This window comes from Thunnus maccoyii, chromosome 9 (assembly GCF_910596095.1).
Source record: "Thunnus maccoyii chromosome 9, fThuMac1.1, whole genome shotgun sequence".
Taxonomy (NCBI): domain Eukaryota; kingdom Metazoa; phylum Chordata; class Actinopteri; order Scombriformes; family Scombridae; genus Thunnus; species Thunnus maccoyii.
This window is the reverse complement of record NC_056541.1, coordinates 11997742-12016163: the sequence shown is the minus strand read 5'-3', so window position 1 is coordinate 12016163 and position 18422 is coordinate 11997742. Positions and strand designations below refer to the sequence as shown.

Below are 18422 nucleotides of genomic sequence, written 5' to 3'. Positions count from 1 at the left end.
AATCGATACAATACTATGTCTTACAAATGTAGCTGAGAGTCTGCATTCACAGATGCAGAACAATCCCTGAAGTATTTGAATAGTAGTAGTACTAGTAGTAGTAGTAGTAGTAGTAGTAGTAGTAATAGTAGTATGGTCACAGTTTGGAGTTTTCTTCGTTATGACAAACAAGCAAGCATTCAAATGCAGATGCAAAGTCTTTTGCAGAGATGGCTAGAGATCTTGTTGTACAAAAACACTTTTTGCATTGACAGACATTACGCTGTACTGCATCAAGTGCTGACAAGTACAATAACGTTTGAAGGCAACGCATTGTGGACTCCATCTTAAACTAGAAGAGGTCACAAGCAACAATGGATCAGGCGATAAATAACATGTTTGTGGTTGAAGGGTGGGGAGTGTGAAAAAAATTGATGTACCATGCAATCACTAAACAGCAACTGCTTTACAGCAAGACACCAACATCCAACATAACCAAGTAACAACTCTGGGAGTCCAGGACGCAGGTACCTTAAAACGGTAGCGAAGTTTGTGTAACTGTAGCTGCATCCCTATGATAAACATTTCACAGACCATGACATGAGGACGAAAGAGGAATAAAAAAAAAAAAAAATCAAGAAGACAGTTAAACCAACATAATAGAGGAATGCCTATGCCAAAAACTTGTAGTGAAGGTTCATGCTCCACAGTGTAACTGTTAAGAGTAGATACACTGGACAGGTTTCAGTGAAACCCACAGACAACAGAGGGGCCAATCCCAACATATGGTTGCTTGTGATGAGGTAAAGCTTTAGGAGGTTAAAATAATTTAAAATCATTCTGTGATATAATGGAATACAATCAGAAACAAAAGGATGCCGCAGGAGACCAATGAGTTGTCCAGCTGTCCAGTGCATCTCTGCTTCTCCCTTCTTATTACAAGTTTTCACAAGTCTGGCTCAAAAAACTAACAAGCAACTTGAACTTCACATTAAAATTCTGATTATAATTCCTATATTTTTTTTCTTTTTCTTTTTTTGGTCTGAACAGAACACATACAATGTCATCAAGTCCTGTTTTTAAAGTCAGGGAATATAAAGTGATAAGGACTCTGGATACAAACAAAAGAAAACAAAAAACATGTTCGGGGAACATGTTCTAAACTTTACCAATTTCGTTAGGTGGTAAAGTTTACATTATACCGGCCCACCAATCAGCACAAGCTTTCCTTGCAAACCACAAGAACCTTCCTCAGTCTCAGAGTCATTGGCCAAAACTCCATCAAAAGAGTGGATTTCTTTGTATGGACTTAGAATATAATTCATAATTTGTTTTATACAGCAAAAAGAAATCAAAAGTGAAATAATTTAGTATGCTATATATTTTAAGTACATCTTTTTAAAAACTTTGGTTATGAACTTGTCTAGCAATGTTTGTTAGTTAGCTCTGTTCTCCTCAACATTCATAAGATCTTTGGAACACTATACATCTAAACTAACTAACTAACTAACCACTATTTGCTCCAGGCAGGAAGCTACAGTACACTTTGAGGTGGGGCCACATTGAACAGGGCACCCAAAAAGCTATATTTGACAAGTAAAAACAACAGCTAAAAACAATATTAATGTGTAAAATCTATGAGCATTAAAAACCTGTGTTGAGAGATGGGCAGGTTAAAGCATTAGGTGAAGAGTTACCATAATCTACACACTTTTTACAATTAATTACATAGGAACTTTCAACTAATCAACATAGAGTTTGTAAGAGTAATCAGAGGTAGCGAGGTCACAAGCCCATATAAATAGACTTTTCTTTTTTCTCAAGGGGAGGAAAGCTATACAGACAAAAAAATAAACGTACCCACTGAACATATTGTTCAGTCTAAAACACCCTCTCCTTACCCCCATTAAAACTAAGCCCCCCCCACCCCAACCCAAATCCCTCCCCTCCACAAGAAAAATCCCAAGACCTTCCAGTTTAAACATTCACTGAAACATTACAAGTTCTTTAAGTAAAACAAGTACCTCAAGGGGTTCATCTTTCCAACCAGGATTCCTTCCTGGGAGCACTAGCAGGCAAAACCAAAAACAATGAACATCCTCTCTTTATTACTGTGAACAGCTGTGGAGAGGAATTTGAGTATTTGCCATCCGTAAAAACTAAAACTTGATCCAATGTCATCCCACCTGGAACTTTCTTTCAGGACTTTCAGTTAAAGCATGGGGATGGTCCCAAACCCAGTTACCCCTCCTCTTACATACAGATCCCCATCACCAACATAACAAAGGATATAAAGCTGTCAGGGTAAAAATACTCTTTTTGCTGAATTATTGCCAGTATTGTTTGCACGGGTTTTTGGTCAAAATAGCACTGGAGTACAGAGGGGACTCTTGAGTTATCCGTTTGAGGGACAATCTGAAAAACTCAAAGACTCAATGCTCAAAGGTAGAAGAGAGGAAGGCTGTTGAGGGGTATGAGGTGAGGGGGCTTGACATTATATCAGTACCCACATTCACATTTAACAGACTTGCAACGCAGACCAGAAGTCATGCCACTCCACCCTGGCTTTGTCACTTTGGAGAGAGACAGAGGAGTAAATTGTCCCTCTAGAACTCCTGAGAGGTGAGCAGACGTCACTTGATAATTGATGACACGATCGTTGCATTAACAAGATCCCACCGTCACCAAGAGCCCACTGTGGCTAACAGCTACATCATTCACTTAGCCAGGGCACCGTAAACTGGAATTTATACGTAGAACGAACTGTGTGTGTCTGCTTGTGAATGTGTACATGTGCGTTTCTTTGCTTTTGAGATGGAAAAAGGTAGAGAAATGTTTCTTTTTTTTTATTCCCAGAGTTCTTTGGCTTGATGCATTTCTAAGAGGGTGAGGTGTGCATTCTCAGGTGACTGATGAGGTTGCGCTGCTGGGTGAACTTCCCCCCACATAGTTGGCATTCATACGGCTTCTCCCCAGAGTGGACACGCATGTGCTCTGTCAGACGGTACTGGCGTGTGAAACGCATGCCACACTCCTCACATGCAAAGGGCTTGAGGCCAAGGTGGCTGCGCATGTGGCGTGTCATGGTGCCCCTCTGGGTGAACATTTTGCCACAGATGTTGCAGGGGAAGGGCCTGGTCAGCCAGTGGCTCTTTTCATGTTGTCTCAGCGTTGCCGGGTCTTTGTAGCTCTTACTGCAGACTGTACACTTGAACGGACGCGTTTCAGAGCCAAAGTTGGAGGGACCTACAGGGGCAGAGAGGTCCTCTGCCTCCTCCTCATCTTCCTCTTTCACAAAGGTTCCTCCCTCTTCTTTGATGTAGAGCTCATCCTCAGTGTGTGTCTCCACGTGAGCATTGAGCTGCTCAGAACTGGGGAAGCCCTTACCACAGGGAATGCACACATAGAGGTTGTCTCCAAATGCTGGTTCAAAACCTTCCTGGCGGTACACATAGTTGGCGCTTTGGTGTCCCCCTCCTGTTCCTCCTCCTCCTCCTCCTCCTCCGCCTCCTGTGCTCTCTCCGTCACTTTGACCGCTCTCTTCACTGTGGTCCTGGCCATTCTCTCCTCCCTCCTCCTCTTCTTTACACTGGAAGGACTGGTCAGAGGCAAAGCTGCTACCACTGCCCCCTCCAACCCCACCAGAAGAGCGGCCATCTTTGGGACCCACTATCACCCCATTAACCAGGGGCCTGTCATGGTCTTCAGACTTCAACCCTGATGCCTCTCTTTTAGGCCACTCATTCTTGCGAGCGCCCTGCCGGGATTTCTTCTGGGGTGGGGGTCCATCAGGATGGTTTTCCTCCACTTTAGAGGAGGAGTTGAGCTCCATGGGGTCTGAGCCACAGGTGTCTGCTCCTGGTAGGGTGGTAGAGGAGTCATCCAGTGAGGCACTGTTGGTTGTGGATACTGAGGCAGATTGAGGAGATTCTTGGGAGTTGCTGTGTGGGCTGAGGGCATCAGTGGCTGTGCCTGCAGAGGGAGGGCTCTTCTTGGACAGGTCTAGCCCAAGATCTGGCTCACCTGCACTTCCTCCACTGCTGAGGTTACCATTACTGCTGCCATTCCCCCCATTCCCATTCTTCCCAGAGCTGCCAACAAACATCTCGTCATCTGAGAGCTTGTCCCGAAGGCCTTCATCTGGCTGTGGCTGGTCGGCTTCGGAAGGGGTGGGAGGATAGTGGTTGTTGGGGCCAGCAGGCGTAGAAGAGGAAAGGCGCTGGTTGTTGAGGCGTAAGCGGCTAAGGGGACCTGGAGTGGAGGGTTTACCTGGCAGGGGTTTCCCACCACTGCGCTTGAGCTTCTTTCTGCACAGAGCAGCGAGGTCATGGAGCTGGAGGTAGCTGGCTGCGGTTAAGAGGGCACTGAAGTTCTGCTCACTGCTCTGTTCCGATGAGGACAGGAGCTTCCCAGTGTAGATGAAGTCCAGAACTTGTCTAAATACAGAGGGGTTAACCATCTCTGTGTCGAGGTTAATGAGGTTATCGTGGAGGACCAAAGATTTGAAGTAGATGCTGCTTGCCGCCAGGATATTCTTGTGGGCACGGAAGAGCGCATTCTCCACCACGATGATAACATCACACAGGAAGCCCTTGGCTCTCTGCTGGTTGAGTTGCAGCAGCAGTTGTTTGGCATGATTTGGCAGTTCCATTTCCACCTTCCTTCTTTCCTTCTCTCTCTCTCTCTCTCTCGCTCTCTCTCTTCCTACACGAGCACCACCTGAAGCTGAAAGAAAAAAAAATGTGATTAGTTTTACATTGTAGACATAGAAAACCCAAAGACTGAATCTAGCGTATCCATACTACTAGCAATAGCAATACTAGCACACAAAAAAAGTAAAGAATGAGACAAAGAAGAGCAGTGGTTTTCAACAGGGAGCAGAGAACTCAAGTTGTTTGCATCTGTAAAATAATTATTTTTGACCAATAAATGTGTTGTATTAGCTTTGATTACAGCAAGCTTAGCGGCAAAACACAGCTTGCAATAACTTGATTCACAGCAGTGTGATTTTGTTCAAGTTCGGTTTTGTTTCTAGTCTATTCCCGACATCGGCAAGGTTAAAATTTATTACAGGTTTAAAAAAAACTGGGGTATTACAGCTTGTCTGACACATCGAACAATCAAACTGCATGTGTTATGATTCCTGCTGTGAGCACATCAATCTATGCTTTTAGCTCTCTCGGGGAAATTAGCCAACTGTTAGCACAGCGCGCCACATAGTCACATGGCAGCTTGGAAACAGGAACCCTTCCTTCGCTCTCATCTTCCTTTTTAAACAAATTGCAACCCTACATGGATCAAGTTCTGATTGTACACATTGCCATTGGTCTGGCACAAAGGCCAAATGGGCGGAGACGAGGAAAGGGTAAAGTAACTATTTTTCTAAAAGGTACCTCCTCTCAGCTTCTCTTCCCTATCGCCGCAGAGTAACTCTAGTTTCAGTGGGGTGCCCTCTTTGGAAACCCAGCTCGTTCTACTCTCCATTAGGTCATGGTAATGTCAGCCCTGCCCCATTGTCTGGGGGTGGGGGTCGGTGGCACAGCAGGGCCGGGGGGAGGGATTAGGTGACACCTGAGCAGGTAAAACTACACAAGAGCTAGGGCAGAAGAGGGGGGAGAGGGTGTGGCTCAAAGACAAGGACAGCTCCACCTGATCCTCCAGAGAGGCCCTCATTTATGGAATTAGGACAGATGAATCTCATTCGCTGTTAAACTACATGCTGATGTCCTATAACACACCCCAATGCTCTACTTCTAGTCTGAGACTGAAAACACAAATTTTGTTAAAGAATTATAATGCAAAGGATGCAGAGAGCCTATTCACAGCTCAGGTCTAATGATAACAGTAGTAGTGTGTTTTAGTTGAAGCCCTGACTCATGTTTAACATGTCCTTAAAGCCCTGAGCATGATGGGAAAATGGACACACATCTTTTAACGCCACTGATCAGAGCAGGGTATACTGTATTACAGGAGATTACACAGTAATGCAGAGAAATGCTTAACTCAAGCCGTAAATACATGTGAATATGAGCCATTTCAATCCATTGCCAACTAAGAGATTTACATACATGCAGAGCAGGAATGATGGAAGTGGTTCCTGAACTCAGCTACAGTGACGAAAGTGCAAATGCAAAGACATACTGTAGAATTGAACTATGTTTATCAAAACCCCAAAAAAGGATAATCTGAAGGATGAAATTTTACCATCACTAAAATGTATCAGGACAAAGCTCAGTCTAAAAATCATGCCAGCTTGTAGAGCCTGTTTTCCTGTTTCAAATACTTTTAACTGTATAATAACTAAGAGCAACAACAGTTCCATTAACCAGTCAATTCAGATGGCAGAGGTCTGAATAAATGAGGTTTTAGTTTGTATTGGATCTGTCTGCTTCATCAAGAAATCTGAAATTTAAACATTTAAATTTAGCACAATAATGAAAGACAATGACAACCTTCTTAAACAAGGCCTTCAATATCCTGGTGAAGACCCCATGGTTAATATCTATACAGACAAAACACATAAAAATTACTATTTAAGTGACAAAATATAGGAATTTGCTAGCTCTGGACACTAAGGAAACCACACTGTAGCAAAAATGGTCTATTACAGACTACTCTACACATCATTTCAGAACAACAAGGTGAAAATTGTCAACTGGAGATGGCTGACTGATGTATCAGAGCAGGCTCTGTTGGAACAGTCAGACTAGCTGATACAATCAGCTGGAGTGATCATTATACTCTCAGGTCCAGGCCTGGGCTTGCCTCCTCTGCTTTGACACTTCTACTCATGGTCTTCATCCCCTCCCCCGTCTTTCCTCTGCTCCTCTCCTTGTTTCTCTCTATCCTCCCCAACCTTTACCAGCCTCTCACCGGGCATGCAGACATCGCAGGAACAATTCACTGTCCCCACCATGAATCATAATGAGCTATTTTGGAACACATAACCCAGATCTGAAGTTAATCGCAAAATGTGCTACAGGGGTGTGCAGCACTCAACCCTGGAGGAGTTAATGGAGAAGAGGGCCGCTAAAGAAAGAAGGGCCTCTACTATGATGCCAGCCAGGAAGCCATATATCAGTCAAGTCTCTCTCTTAACATACACACACACCTCTGCAGGCTTTATGGGGGGATTCAAGAGGCTTTTCCAGCAGACCGACATAAAAGGGGGCTGGGCTCAGAGTAGAGAAGCTAGCTCAGGAGGAAAAAAAAAAGAAAAAAAGAGCCCTCCCCCACCCCCCTCCTCTTCTCATCCCTCGTTCTCTCTCCTCCCCCCATCACCCACACGGCTACCCTCTCCCCCTGGCCCCTCCGGTGCTGTGCTGTGCCGGCTGGATTCCAGGGAGCCGCTAATGGATTACGGCTGATCTATATGCAGCTAGGGTGGGACACGTGTAGGCCCAGCTCCCCTTCCAATGGTGCTGCCCAGGAAAACAGGCTTAATACCACAGGGGACAGATAGGCCTGCAACATCATCACAGCTCCATCTGTGTGCGCATACTGCTCTTTGCAGTTTGTACAAACATTTTCAATACCACATGTAGGCTATTGTGCTATGTTTAAAGTATCACAGCTTGATGTGGGACTATATCTCCAATATATCCAACATATATAGTAGGTCAGGGATGATGAAGCATTAGGAAAATGACCCCACTAAACCAGCATTTGACAGGAAAGATGTAGCCAGTATGCAGAACGACTAGCTCATACGTATAATGTTACACAGCTGGCAAGCAGTATTTCCTGCAGGGTTGATACCTGCATTTAAGCCCTCTGCAAAGGCTGGTGCAACCTGGCAGAGAGGTTGAGAGATGGCAAGATAGCTGGTCATGAGGTCCATAATGAATTATTGACCCTTGAGAAACAAGACATGCTCTGACCAAATATGGCACCACATACCAACTAAAGCCAGCACTGGGCTTGGACTGGAGACCAGGGTAGATATTGCCCTTCAAGCACAGGCACAGGATCGGCTTACCTTGCCTGCAGTGTTAACCTTTTCAAAAACTGACTGTGGCTTAATGATAGAGGGGGCAACCTCATTTTAAAACACAGCACCCAACTGCTTAGCCTCAACCTTGACTTCGTTCAGGAGCCTACTGATGAGGAGATGAGCAGAGAGGGATGTTTACACAGACATGACAGACATGATCTGGATAACATATCCGTGAATGGATTCCTGGACTGAAAACTAGTGAGCTCCAAAGTATCTCCAGCAGTGAATTAATGACAATCAAATTTAAACTGGTTACACCAGAGATCCTGATGATCTGGTTTGACTTCATTTACTGCTGCCTGTCGTTGCATCCTTTATTTCAAGGAGTTTAAGGATTAAACAGCGCGCTAGTAAACCTTTCAGAGTCAGTGTTCATGCAGCTAAGGTGACTGAGTGAGCGGTGGGCTGTGGCACTAATCTCCTGAACAGAGGGTAGAGAGCCAGGAGAGAGGGCAGAGGTGAGGCAAAGTCCTGTGGCGCAATAACAAAACACACCCTACTACTGTGAAAGGTCATCTGCTAACAACCAATAGAAAACCAGACTGAGTGGGATTTTAAAAACATACTCAACATAGGCTTTATTGTGGGGTTACCTTTCACACCAGTTCCTTTCAACAATATACAGTAATGACTTTGGAAAACTGTGTAGATGGTCATATTGTGCAGGGGAAGATGGGCAGAAGAGACAGACGTACAGGTAAAGACTGTTTGAGGCAAAAAGAAAAAAAAAAGCCCATCATGTACATGAGCAAAAGGCCTCATTGCGTCCACACACTCAGAGACAGTGCATTTACACATGCACACAGAACACACATACACACACACACACACACACACACACACACCCAGAGAGTATGCTGGTGGGCAGAGGCAGTGGGGGAGGGGTTAGGGGGATGGTACAAAGCCAGTTTGAAATACAAACACTGAGCAACCACCTCCGAGCCATTTCAACATGGCTGACGCTGTGCTGCATGGGTAAGGCTGATCCAGGCAGGACTCGTGGGTACTGCAATTATCTGAGTTTCAGTTCTCTCATGAGTGAAAGGACGGCTCATAACACAATGAGGAGATTAAACAGAACAGCTGGGCTTTTTCGGCTACCCACTCTGTATGTTCCTTTACACCTGTGTCATATCTGCTGCATCAGAGGAAACCTACCTCCAATGATTTTATCATTATTTTAGCTTTAAAAAAAAATTGTAGAAGCTTTATCTACAGTCATGTGTTTAAATGGACACACAAAAATCAGGTTAAGGTAGGGAATCAAAGAATGCATGTATATGCACTGCAATAATCTGATTACATTAAGACCTATATTTACATGCAGTGGTGAGTAATCAGATTCACCCTTGTGATTTTTTTAAAATCAAAGTTTGCATATTATTATTGATCAAGATTTTTTTTTTATTTTTCAGGGCATGTGGATTGACACTGCAGTGAGTAGGCAGGAAATATTTTCTTACTCTGTGCATGTTTTATAAATAGTCCACTGTTTAGCCATGGAAACTGGCTTATTTAGCTCAGTTTTGATCAGAGTTTGGACTTGGTAACAAGGATGCACTTCTAAGAGTAATGATGTCTCCTTTCATCCTGCCACACTGCTGTCACAGCGATACTTCCCCTGTCTGAGGTCTTTGTTATGCGCAGGCACACAAGCAATAACACCTTTAGAAACCCTCTTACTCATATACATGGCAAAGAAATCAGGTTTCTCCAGCTGAAATCTAGCAGTGTTAACCGGATTTTCTTCATCCTTTACCCAGTTTAAGGAAACCTGGTCACTTGTGCTCATGATGTTTAATAAATCAGGTTACTGCAGAAAGTTAACAATACCAAGGTAAGTTATGTGTATATAAGCGTAATGAGTGTGAGCAAATGTCTCTTTAAGAAAAATAAATATTTCTTATAAATCCAGTTTAATCCAAAGCCTAAGTGCAATGTCAATTTTGCACTGAACTTATGCACATAACATTCAGTATAGTGTTACATAATTTTCTAAACTATATCCAATGATATATCTAGAGCAGCACTGTGGTGTCATGGAGAGCAGAATATGCAGTTTTTTGTTCCAACCGACTACAGAGGGTGAAATAATAAGTGAAATCACCTGCTGTGGTCTTTGCTTGAGATAAAAACCTGCCTACAATCAACTCTCCATGGCAAATGGTTGAATACATCTGATACGGAGCATCTGCTGGAATTCTGGACACTGATCCAATTTGTGGTTATAATGTCTTCAGAAAAGCTGCAGGAGAGACGCCATGCTGTACAAAAGCTAAACAAGAAGTAAAGGCTGATCCGTTCTGTCTTAAAAGATTTTAATTTCTGCAGAATTGTTGCTAGTGAACAGGTGCATGACCCTAGTGCTGCATGTGGGAATGAGTGGGAAATACACGAATTACAGTATCTCTGCCGCAGTCTAAGTAGAACCCTTCCAATTAAGTCTCATTTTGTGTCAGGCAATTCAGCCGTGTTGCAGACAAACAAGTCCTGCCCAGGGTGCAGTGGAATGAAAAGAGCCCCGTCCATTTCATCACAGGAGGGGGCCAATGGTTGCTGCGTACCCCAGATGTGCCAATGCTGTGCAGCAAGGGAAGAAAAGGCAAGACTCTCTTGCATACACACAAGCACGAAACCTTGCATACATACGAGCACGAAACAAGCATGAAACCTCTTACACATGCTCAACTCAACCTCTTATTGCAGAGTATTAACCCAAATGAAAAGAGAAGCTGATGTGTGATGGTGAATATTAATATCTGAAGATTTCCCTCATGTGATAAAGCAGTAGCATGAGTCTTAAGCTTTTTTTTTTCTCCCTACAACACAACTTAACAACAGACCATGAATGACTTTGTTTTGTGGTGTGCATGTCATCCTCGGGTAATTTTAAAAGGGGGAAGTGCTATAGTCTCTCAGGCATGCAAAAATAGCATGCACACCCAAAACTTTCCCCAGAATGTCCCTCCTTCACATTGTCATGAGAGTGCTGGATGCAGTTGCCTAACTTGGGCACAACCCTTTCTCTTACATAATATAGACTACACGCCAATTAATTCAATCCAACTTTATTTATTGGCACTGGACAATTCGCTGCCATCAAATGGTATAATAAAACATTAAAAATAAAATGTTTTGAGGATGGCTAAAGGTAAGGGAGTATTTTTGCTATAAATGTGCAATGTATGGGCAGATATCAGCTGTCATGCGCATAAAGCTGCAAATACACTGCCAGAAGATAAAAGTCCAACACCCTAAACACATGATGTTTATTCAAAATGTTTATTGGCTCAGGTATTGCATTTCTTTGATTCTTCTTGAGAGCCAAGAAACATGAAGGGAACATGTTTACTGTAATACACAATATCAAACACTTCCTGGTTCGACAGCATTTTATGGAATCTAAGTTCAGAACTGAATCAGTTTGTCAAATCATTCAAAAAGGCCCTTCACATATGAAATATATTCAAACCTTTCAACAATTTTAGGTGATTTAGGTGGTTTGTGTCTAACGTAATATTTAAGACCAAAACTGACATTAAATCAACTTAAAACATTTTTGTGCAAGATAGTTTTTATATTTCCTATTCACTTAATGAATCTTTGCTAATATAAAGGAGGAAATAAAATATTCTATAAGACTCTATACTTCATTCATTTAGGAATCAGAGCCAAACCTGACTTGGACGTTCTTCAGAAACAGTTGTGAGTTATAACAGAGTTTGCTTCCTCTCTCTCTCTGCTACGGGTTTACACAGTATACGTGTGTGCTTCTGCCCTCTGTCTTCCAAGCTGTATTGTACTTTGTGGCTCAGTTGCTGCATCCAAAGTGCCCCCTGGAGAAATTAAATAAAGACTGACCTGAACAATGAGACTTTCACCAGCAATACTTGTTAGCAATTGGCACCCACACATGCTGTATCTATCTGTGGGACATTTGTGTGTATCCTCGCCGAAAAGTGAGGTAATCAACCGCTTCACTAAGAAGTGAACAGAATAAAGTGACCTGTGTCTTGAAAGAGTGAACTTTGTTAATGAGATAAAACCCCCTGTAAAAAGCAGCAGACCCACATGACCTGGTGCCTAATGCTTTGGCTAAGGACAGAGGGCATGTTGGGTAAGGAAAGATCCTGTATGGTCCAAGGTTTTACAGAGCTGCCACCCCCTCCTCCTCCTCCTCCTTGTCCTCCTCCAGCCTTTAAACACTGCATAACCTTCTGGCTATCAACACTACATTCCACAGACTGTTTCTTCTTCTTAAAGAACAACAACAACCCTGCCCTGAGGTGGTTTAGCCACTGAACGAATCAAACTGCCCTCGAACAGACAGCACAGTACACAACAGACAGATCCGTATGGACACAAAAGCCTAGCACAATCTTTAAGTCCTCGTCCAACATGTCAGCAGAACATATAGCCTAAGTAACCTTCTTACTGCATTGTGCTGCCCACACACACGCTACTGTAAGCCATGATCACAATATACACCGGATACTGTGTGTGTGCTGAGAAGGAAAAGGGACCAGCGGGGCAGGGCAAGACCAACCGGCCGATCATCAGGATCATGTGGCACACAAACACACACAAACACACACACACACACACACACACAGACCTCAAATTAACCTCCAGGTCCCACTTTGTAGTCCATAGTAATCAATGAATCTAGTCACGCTCATCAGTTGACTTGAGTTGATCATTCTAATGGCCTAAATTAACTTGTTCAACACTAATGTTACATGTAGACACATGTAGTAATCTCACAACAGCTATAGTATCCAGATAGTTGGGCTTGACAAGAAAATGACAAGTTAAGAGCACAACAGTTATATATACATTTTTTTTTTTACAGTTTTTGGTCAAAATTTCTGTCTTATTTCTTCTTCTTGTTTTGGTAGAGATTCCGGGCTGCTACACAACTGTCATATAGCCTAAATACAACATTTTCAGTGTAACATTTAATCTACAGTCTGACAGAGGAGGAGTCAATTAAAATGCAATTCAGTGGCCTCATCTACACAAGCACCTATTTTCTACATACCTGCAGAAATTAGATTTAAGAGACACTGCCTTGAAAAAAAACTGGGATTAAATGAACAAAACACTTAAGTCTTCTGTTACAGATGCAGAGTTGTCATCATCAAAAGCTTTGAGTCTCAGCTTTACAAGCCTCACTAAATTTTGATTGTGTATATAAAAGTGTAAAATGCATTCGGATGCATCTTGTCAAGCCTTGAACATCTTGTGTGTCTCAACTGTAATGTTGAAACTAATTGTTCTCCCAGCTTTCAGACTGGCAGATGGATCAACTATGCACTTCAGCTACACTTCTGGGTGGGTGTAACCAGCCAAAATATAGTCCTGTAATCTTCATATTATGTTAGAACACTATGCAATCCTGAATGACATAAGCGGTTTGGGGTTTTGAAAATAATAGGTTTTCATATTGTCCTAAAGTGCCAACAAAAGTTTCACAACACAAGAGTCTAAAATTGTCTCAGTATTTATAGTTAACTCTGAAACTTAATATTTTTCAAAATAACTGCTTAACTTGGTATGATTCAGCTACAAAACCATTTTGTAGTACATGATAAGAACAAAAATGTGAAAAACAAACTTCAAACCAACAACTTATATACTCAGCCCTTGAAGTTAGTGAACAAGTGAGGACGCCTGGCTTCTGCTGGGGCAACACTCTTGACACGAGCACCGAGTGTGACACATTTAACGCAAAAACTGACAAAATCTCATTAAGGGAGTTTACTATTATTAAACACTCATTGTTAGCATGTATAACAGGTCCACCAGTTCCATTAACCCTAAAATACAATGGAAGTGTCTTATCAGAAGTACATATTGTGTGTGGTGTAATATTTCTCGGTTGAAACTAAGCAATGCGCTCAACAGAGCCACACTGGAAATGTTTTTACAGAACTAAACATTTGGTTACACAAAACCAGCAGCCAGTCAAGGGAACCCACATTACTGACATTCCTGTGCCTTATTATCTCTATGCCCCTTGGTACTTTAACAACACTAATCACCTGAGAAGCCAAGCTGCCTTCACACCTGAGCAGGAAGGCCTACATTGTTACATTACCAAGTGATCTGTGGTTGCATTAGAGTAATCAAATTAACATCAAACAGACTGCTGTGGCTTTTTTTGTTCATTGGATTGTCATACACGTCGAAATCGATAGAATGCAACACAGTTTCAATACAGCCCAGCAGTTTTGGGTCACAATGTAACGTTACACCGACACTGTGGCCGATCACAAAGATGGTCGATGTATAGCAGCACCCCACCTATGGACTGGAAAGACATATACAATCCCACTGCATCGATTGCATTCATCTCACTACAGAACGTTTTAAACCAGAAAGTAGCTGCGTCTACATTGTACTGTGTATATTTACAAGTCAATCCTGTATAATCATTTTTAATTAGCCCTACCTAAGATCAAGGTGGCTTAACCTATATATAAACAATGCAGGTTACACTACAGGTATCGACTGGAACATCTCTGTGATTATCAGATGATTGCGCAAAATACCGTGCGTAAAATCCACGGAATCGGCCTTGTTTCATTTAAGAGATGAAGTGCAATTTGCTGTTGTTTTGAAAAATAACAGTGTTGTGGTTATGTGACAGCGATTCATTTAAACTGAGCTCATTACCCAATATTTTTGTAAACAATTCATTGAGCATATTGGATTATAAAACAGAGAAAACGAGGTTAAGAGTTAAGACATTTTTACATTTCTGCGACGAGCCGTTTGCGGATCTTTTCTTTCGCCTAATGTGCTTTGCCAGCCTGGTAATTATTTGGTACACACTCGTTCTGTGGGGCATCGTTTACAAGCCCACGACGCCAAAATAAACGCCACAACATTTGCAACCAATTCATTTTGCGGCTTCGAGCAGGAGCCGCGATAAACTCAAACGGCTAAAACGGAATTCCTTGGCTTGCCAAAGCAGGCTGGTAGAGCCAGAATAGGCACCACCGGAGCCCCTTTTTGTTGGCACGCCGTGGAAAAAAACACCACCGTAACGCCGAAAACCCTTGCGATCCTTGCAGCAACTGGGAGTAAAACGATCCGAAGAAAACAGGCATTACAGCAGCCCCGTAACGCGTTTACGATTCACCTTTGAGAGAAATTAATTCTTTTAAATACCTTATTACATCGGTAGGATCGTTCTCAAGCGTTCTTTACCATCCTCTTGCTCATCTCACAGCCTTCGGGACGCCATGTTGCAAGCTTATGACGTTAGGCTTCCTCACCCCTGACCCACATTTGAATAGAAACCAGCCCAGAGTGCAGCAGAGAAAACATCCCACTGTGGGAGGGTTTGGCCACTTTCTCAGCCCAGGACCCCTGGCAACTTTACCTGCAAGATGGCAGAGAGAGGGAGAGAGAGAGAGAGAGAGAGAAAGACAGAGAGGGGGGGGGGGGGGGGGGGGGATATGCTGTGTTCAAACTGTGGTTAAGGCCCTTTTCCTACCAGCAGAATGGCTCAGCCATGGTCCTATACTGCTGAATGTAAGTTCACACTGCAAAAAATATCTGACTTGACAAATTATTTTGTGTAGTATTTATACCCACTGCTAGAATTCAAGAGATTAAATAATCAAACTAAATGTTTTATGAGAGTTTGTGAGAGAAATCCGCAGGTTTCGAGCGCATTTTCCCCTAAATTCCATAAATACATCAGGCCATTATGTTGAGATAAAGTGAAAGGCTGGTATCCAGGGATTTCCATTTCTTGATTGGAAATGTTTTAATCAAGGCTTGCATCGCAAACAAGTCCAATTATTTTGTATCACCGTCATTTACAGCAGGTTTAAATGTAAAAAAAAGCTTGTAACATCGCTGCCTGTTTTGCAGTGTAGACTGTTTCTCTGCACTCTCAAGAGTCTTTACTAGCAGACCATGCATTTCAGCGTGTAATGTATTAATGCGCCTATTGCAAACACGCAGCATCAGCCCTTTTCATGCAGAAATGAGTTTATCAGTTGGAAAATGATTGCAATTTGACTACAAATTTGAGCTCAAAGCCATAACAGATCTCAAAGAACGATGCATTCACATATATTTTCTATGTATTTGCCTTTTTGGATGCAAAGAGGATATGCCTACATATGTTTATAAGGGGTTCTCTGGTGTCTTTTGTGAAGGAGGTGGTAACTGGTATCAGCAGAGAGAGAGAGAGAAAAGGGAGAGAGAGATGGTTGTGGTTCAGAAATTGGGCACCAGATGTGCGGAAGTGTGGCGATCTGTTGGCTCCTCCTCTTAGCACAGAGGGCCCTGACCAGCCTTCAGCCAATAGAAAACAGGATACAACACTACTGATGTGGTTTCACCAGCATACCATTTATTGGACCTCTATCAACGAGATTACTCTTCTAATATTACCTGCAGCTAAAAATTAATGTTATTGCCCATCGCCCGCAAGGCGCTAAGAGACTCATATTGTTCCAGATATTGTAGGACTATCAGTGTGATCTGCCATGCATTATGCTTGTGCTTCACATCTCATGGAGATCGATGTTATGGCGATGTGCCAAAGTACTCTTCTGACACTCTGCGGTTGCCGCGGAAACTGCATCCTCTGCGGGAAAGCTGGACACACTGAGGTGCATAATCCAGGTGCTGAGAAGCACTGCATGAGTTTCTGTGACATCACCTCCCCTTAGATGAGGATAATTTACGAAAAACAACAGCAACTGCGAAGCAATGATAAACTTCATAAGGATATGACAATCAATCAATCAATAAACATTTCTGATATCACAGCGAGTCCATTTGAATTTAAAGGTTACAAAAAAATCACTGAGTACAGCGGATTAATCTGCGTACAGCCTAACTTGTTCATTTCCCTATTTTGCTTATTCAATCCATTCCACTAAAATATCAAGGAAATAATGCAAACAGTCCAGAAAAATGCTGGAGGTGAAGCAGAGCAATAAAGAACAGGCGTTAGCACACTTTCTCCATTTGCAGATTTCAAATTTAATCAAAGAAAAAACGTTGCCAGTTACTTATTGCCAAAACATCTCATCTGTTTGGGTGTTCCTCTTGGTGTTTTCATGACAAACAAAAAAAGCAACAAGATAAATAATAAAATTATATAAAAGCATATAAAGGACAAAGTACAAAACATGAAAAGTCAGTTCATTTGTTAAACTTTACCCCTACACTGCAGCAGAAGCATCAGTGGTCTGTGGCATTCAGAATAGAGATATACTTGGGTACATGATATTTAGGGCCTGTGTGTTCCTCTGGGATGAAACAAAAACATGAAAAATGGGAATAAAAATAAAAACCTGGTTTCTGGTGTCTGTAAAATGATTCTGGGCTCAGGTGTGCAAAAATATTAAGAGACCTTCAAACAAATCATCAGGAAGCCATGATTCCTTTCACTCACCACCATGAAAAGCATTTTGTTAACAACGTTTACACTAATCAAACATGCCCACCCTTTGCCTCTTCCTATAGCAGGGTTTCCACACTTTAGTGAGCAGCGTCGCCCTGAGCGGAGCGCAGCCTCTGATGTACAGAATGGGGGTCAAGGCAGCATTAACTCTGGGCAAAATGCGAAGAGGGTCGGTGCCTTCATTCTTAAAGGTATAACAGGTTGAATTAGCAAAATTACAGGCAATAACATGAGAGAATATCGGAAGCCACGTGCCTAAGAAAAACACAGCCACCACCAGGATGAGATACACCGATGAGCGCTTGCTGTCTCTCTCCTCAGAGGGCGGCTCCCTCTCCAGCTGGAACCTAGCGATGATGAACAGTCTGATGTTCAACCCTATCATTATAATCACTGTGAATATGTTCCCCACGAACGAACCGATGCTCGTGATTTTTTTGGCTACTCCAATAGTGACCAAACTTTGCACACCAACGATGACGAAAGCATAGACCCAATAGGCAAAAATGACCAGCAGGGTCCTGTTTCGGGTCATGCGCTGGGAGTATTTAAAAGGTGAAATCACAGCGTGGTACCTGTCTGCCTGCGCGGCCAGAATAGCCATGTAAGACAGTCCTAGAAACGTGGGAACGATGTAAAAGGTTCTCGTAGGGGAGTCGAAGCTGTCCCTCACATCGAGAACACCAACATAGTAATAAGACACGCCGGTGCAGATGTCACTGAAGCAAGTGCTCAGCATGTACATGAAGCGGTTCTCGCTGCGCAGCGCCTTGTTCAGCAGTATGGAGAGAAACACAGACACATTGAGGAAAATGATGCTTGCAGCCAGGAAAACACTGAAAAGAAGCATAAACACATTGCCAACGTTTGTGAGGGGCAGAGCAAAAGACAGGCCCTGGCTGCTGTTACTCATCGGTGCAGAGAAACGGTGTGCGCAACAGGGAGCTCAGGTCTTCATTGCACAGCAAAGACTGGAGATGAGCAGGAATGCAGCTGTATGGCTGTACAGCT

The 18422-nt window shown here is 42.8% G+C and overlaps 1 protein-coding gene across 1 annotated transcript; it reads right to left on the bottom strand.

Moving 5' to 3' along the window:
• Positions 1–1945: 1945 nt before the first annotated feature.
• Positions 1946–15353, bottom strand: LOC121904118 (hypermethylated in cancer 2 protein-like). The gene is made up of 2 exons (XM_042421658.1): positions 15152–15353; positions 1946–4704 (listed from the first exon to the last, which is right to left on the bottom strand). The coding sequence occupies exon 2, from the start codon at positions 4628–4630 to the stop codon at positions 2858–2860; it is 1773 nt and encodes a 590-aa protein (XP_042277592.1). The 5' UTR covers positions 4631–4704; positions 15152–15353; the 3' UTR covers positions 1946–2857.
• Between the last annotated feature and the right edge of the window lie 3069 nt (positions 15354–18422).

Bases quoted from the DNA above. Each gene is read 5' to 3' on its own strand.
- LOC121904118 (XM_042421658.1), bottom strand. From the start codon at position 4,630: ATGGAACTGCCAAATCATGCCAAACAACTGCTGCTGCAACTCAACCAG.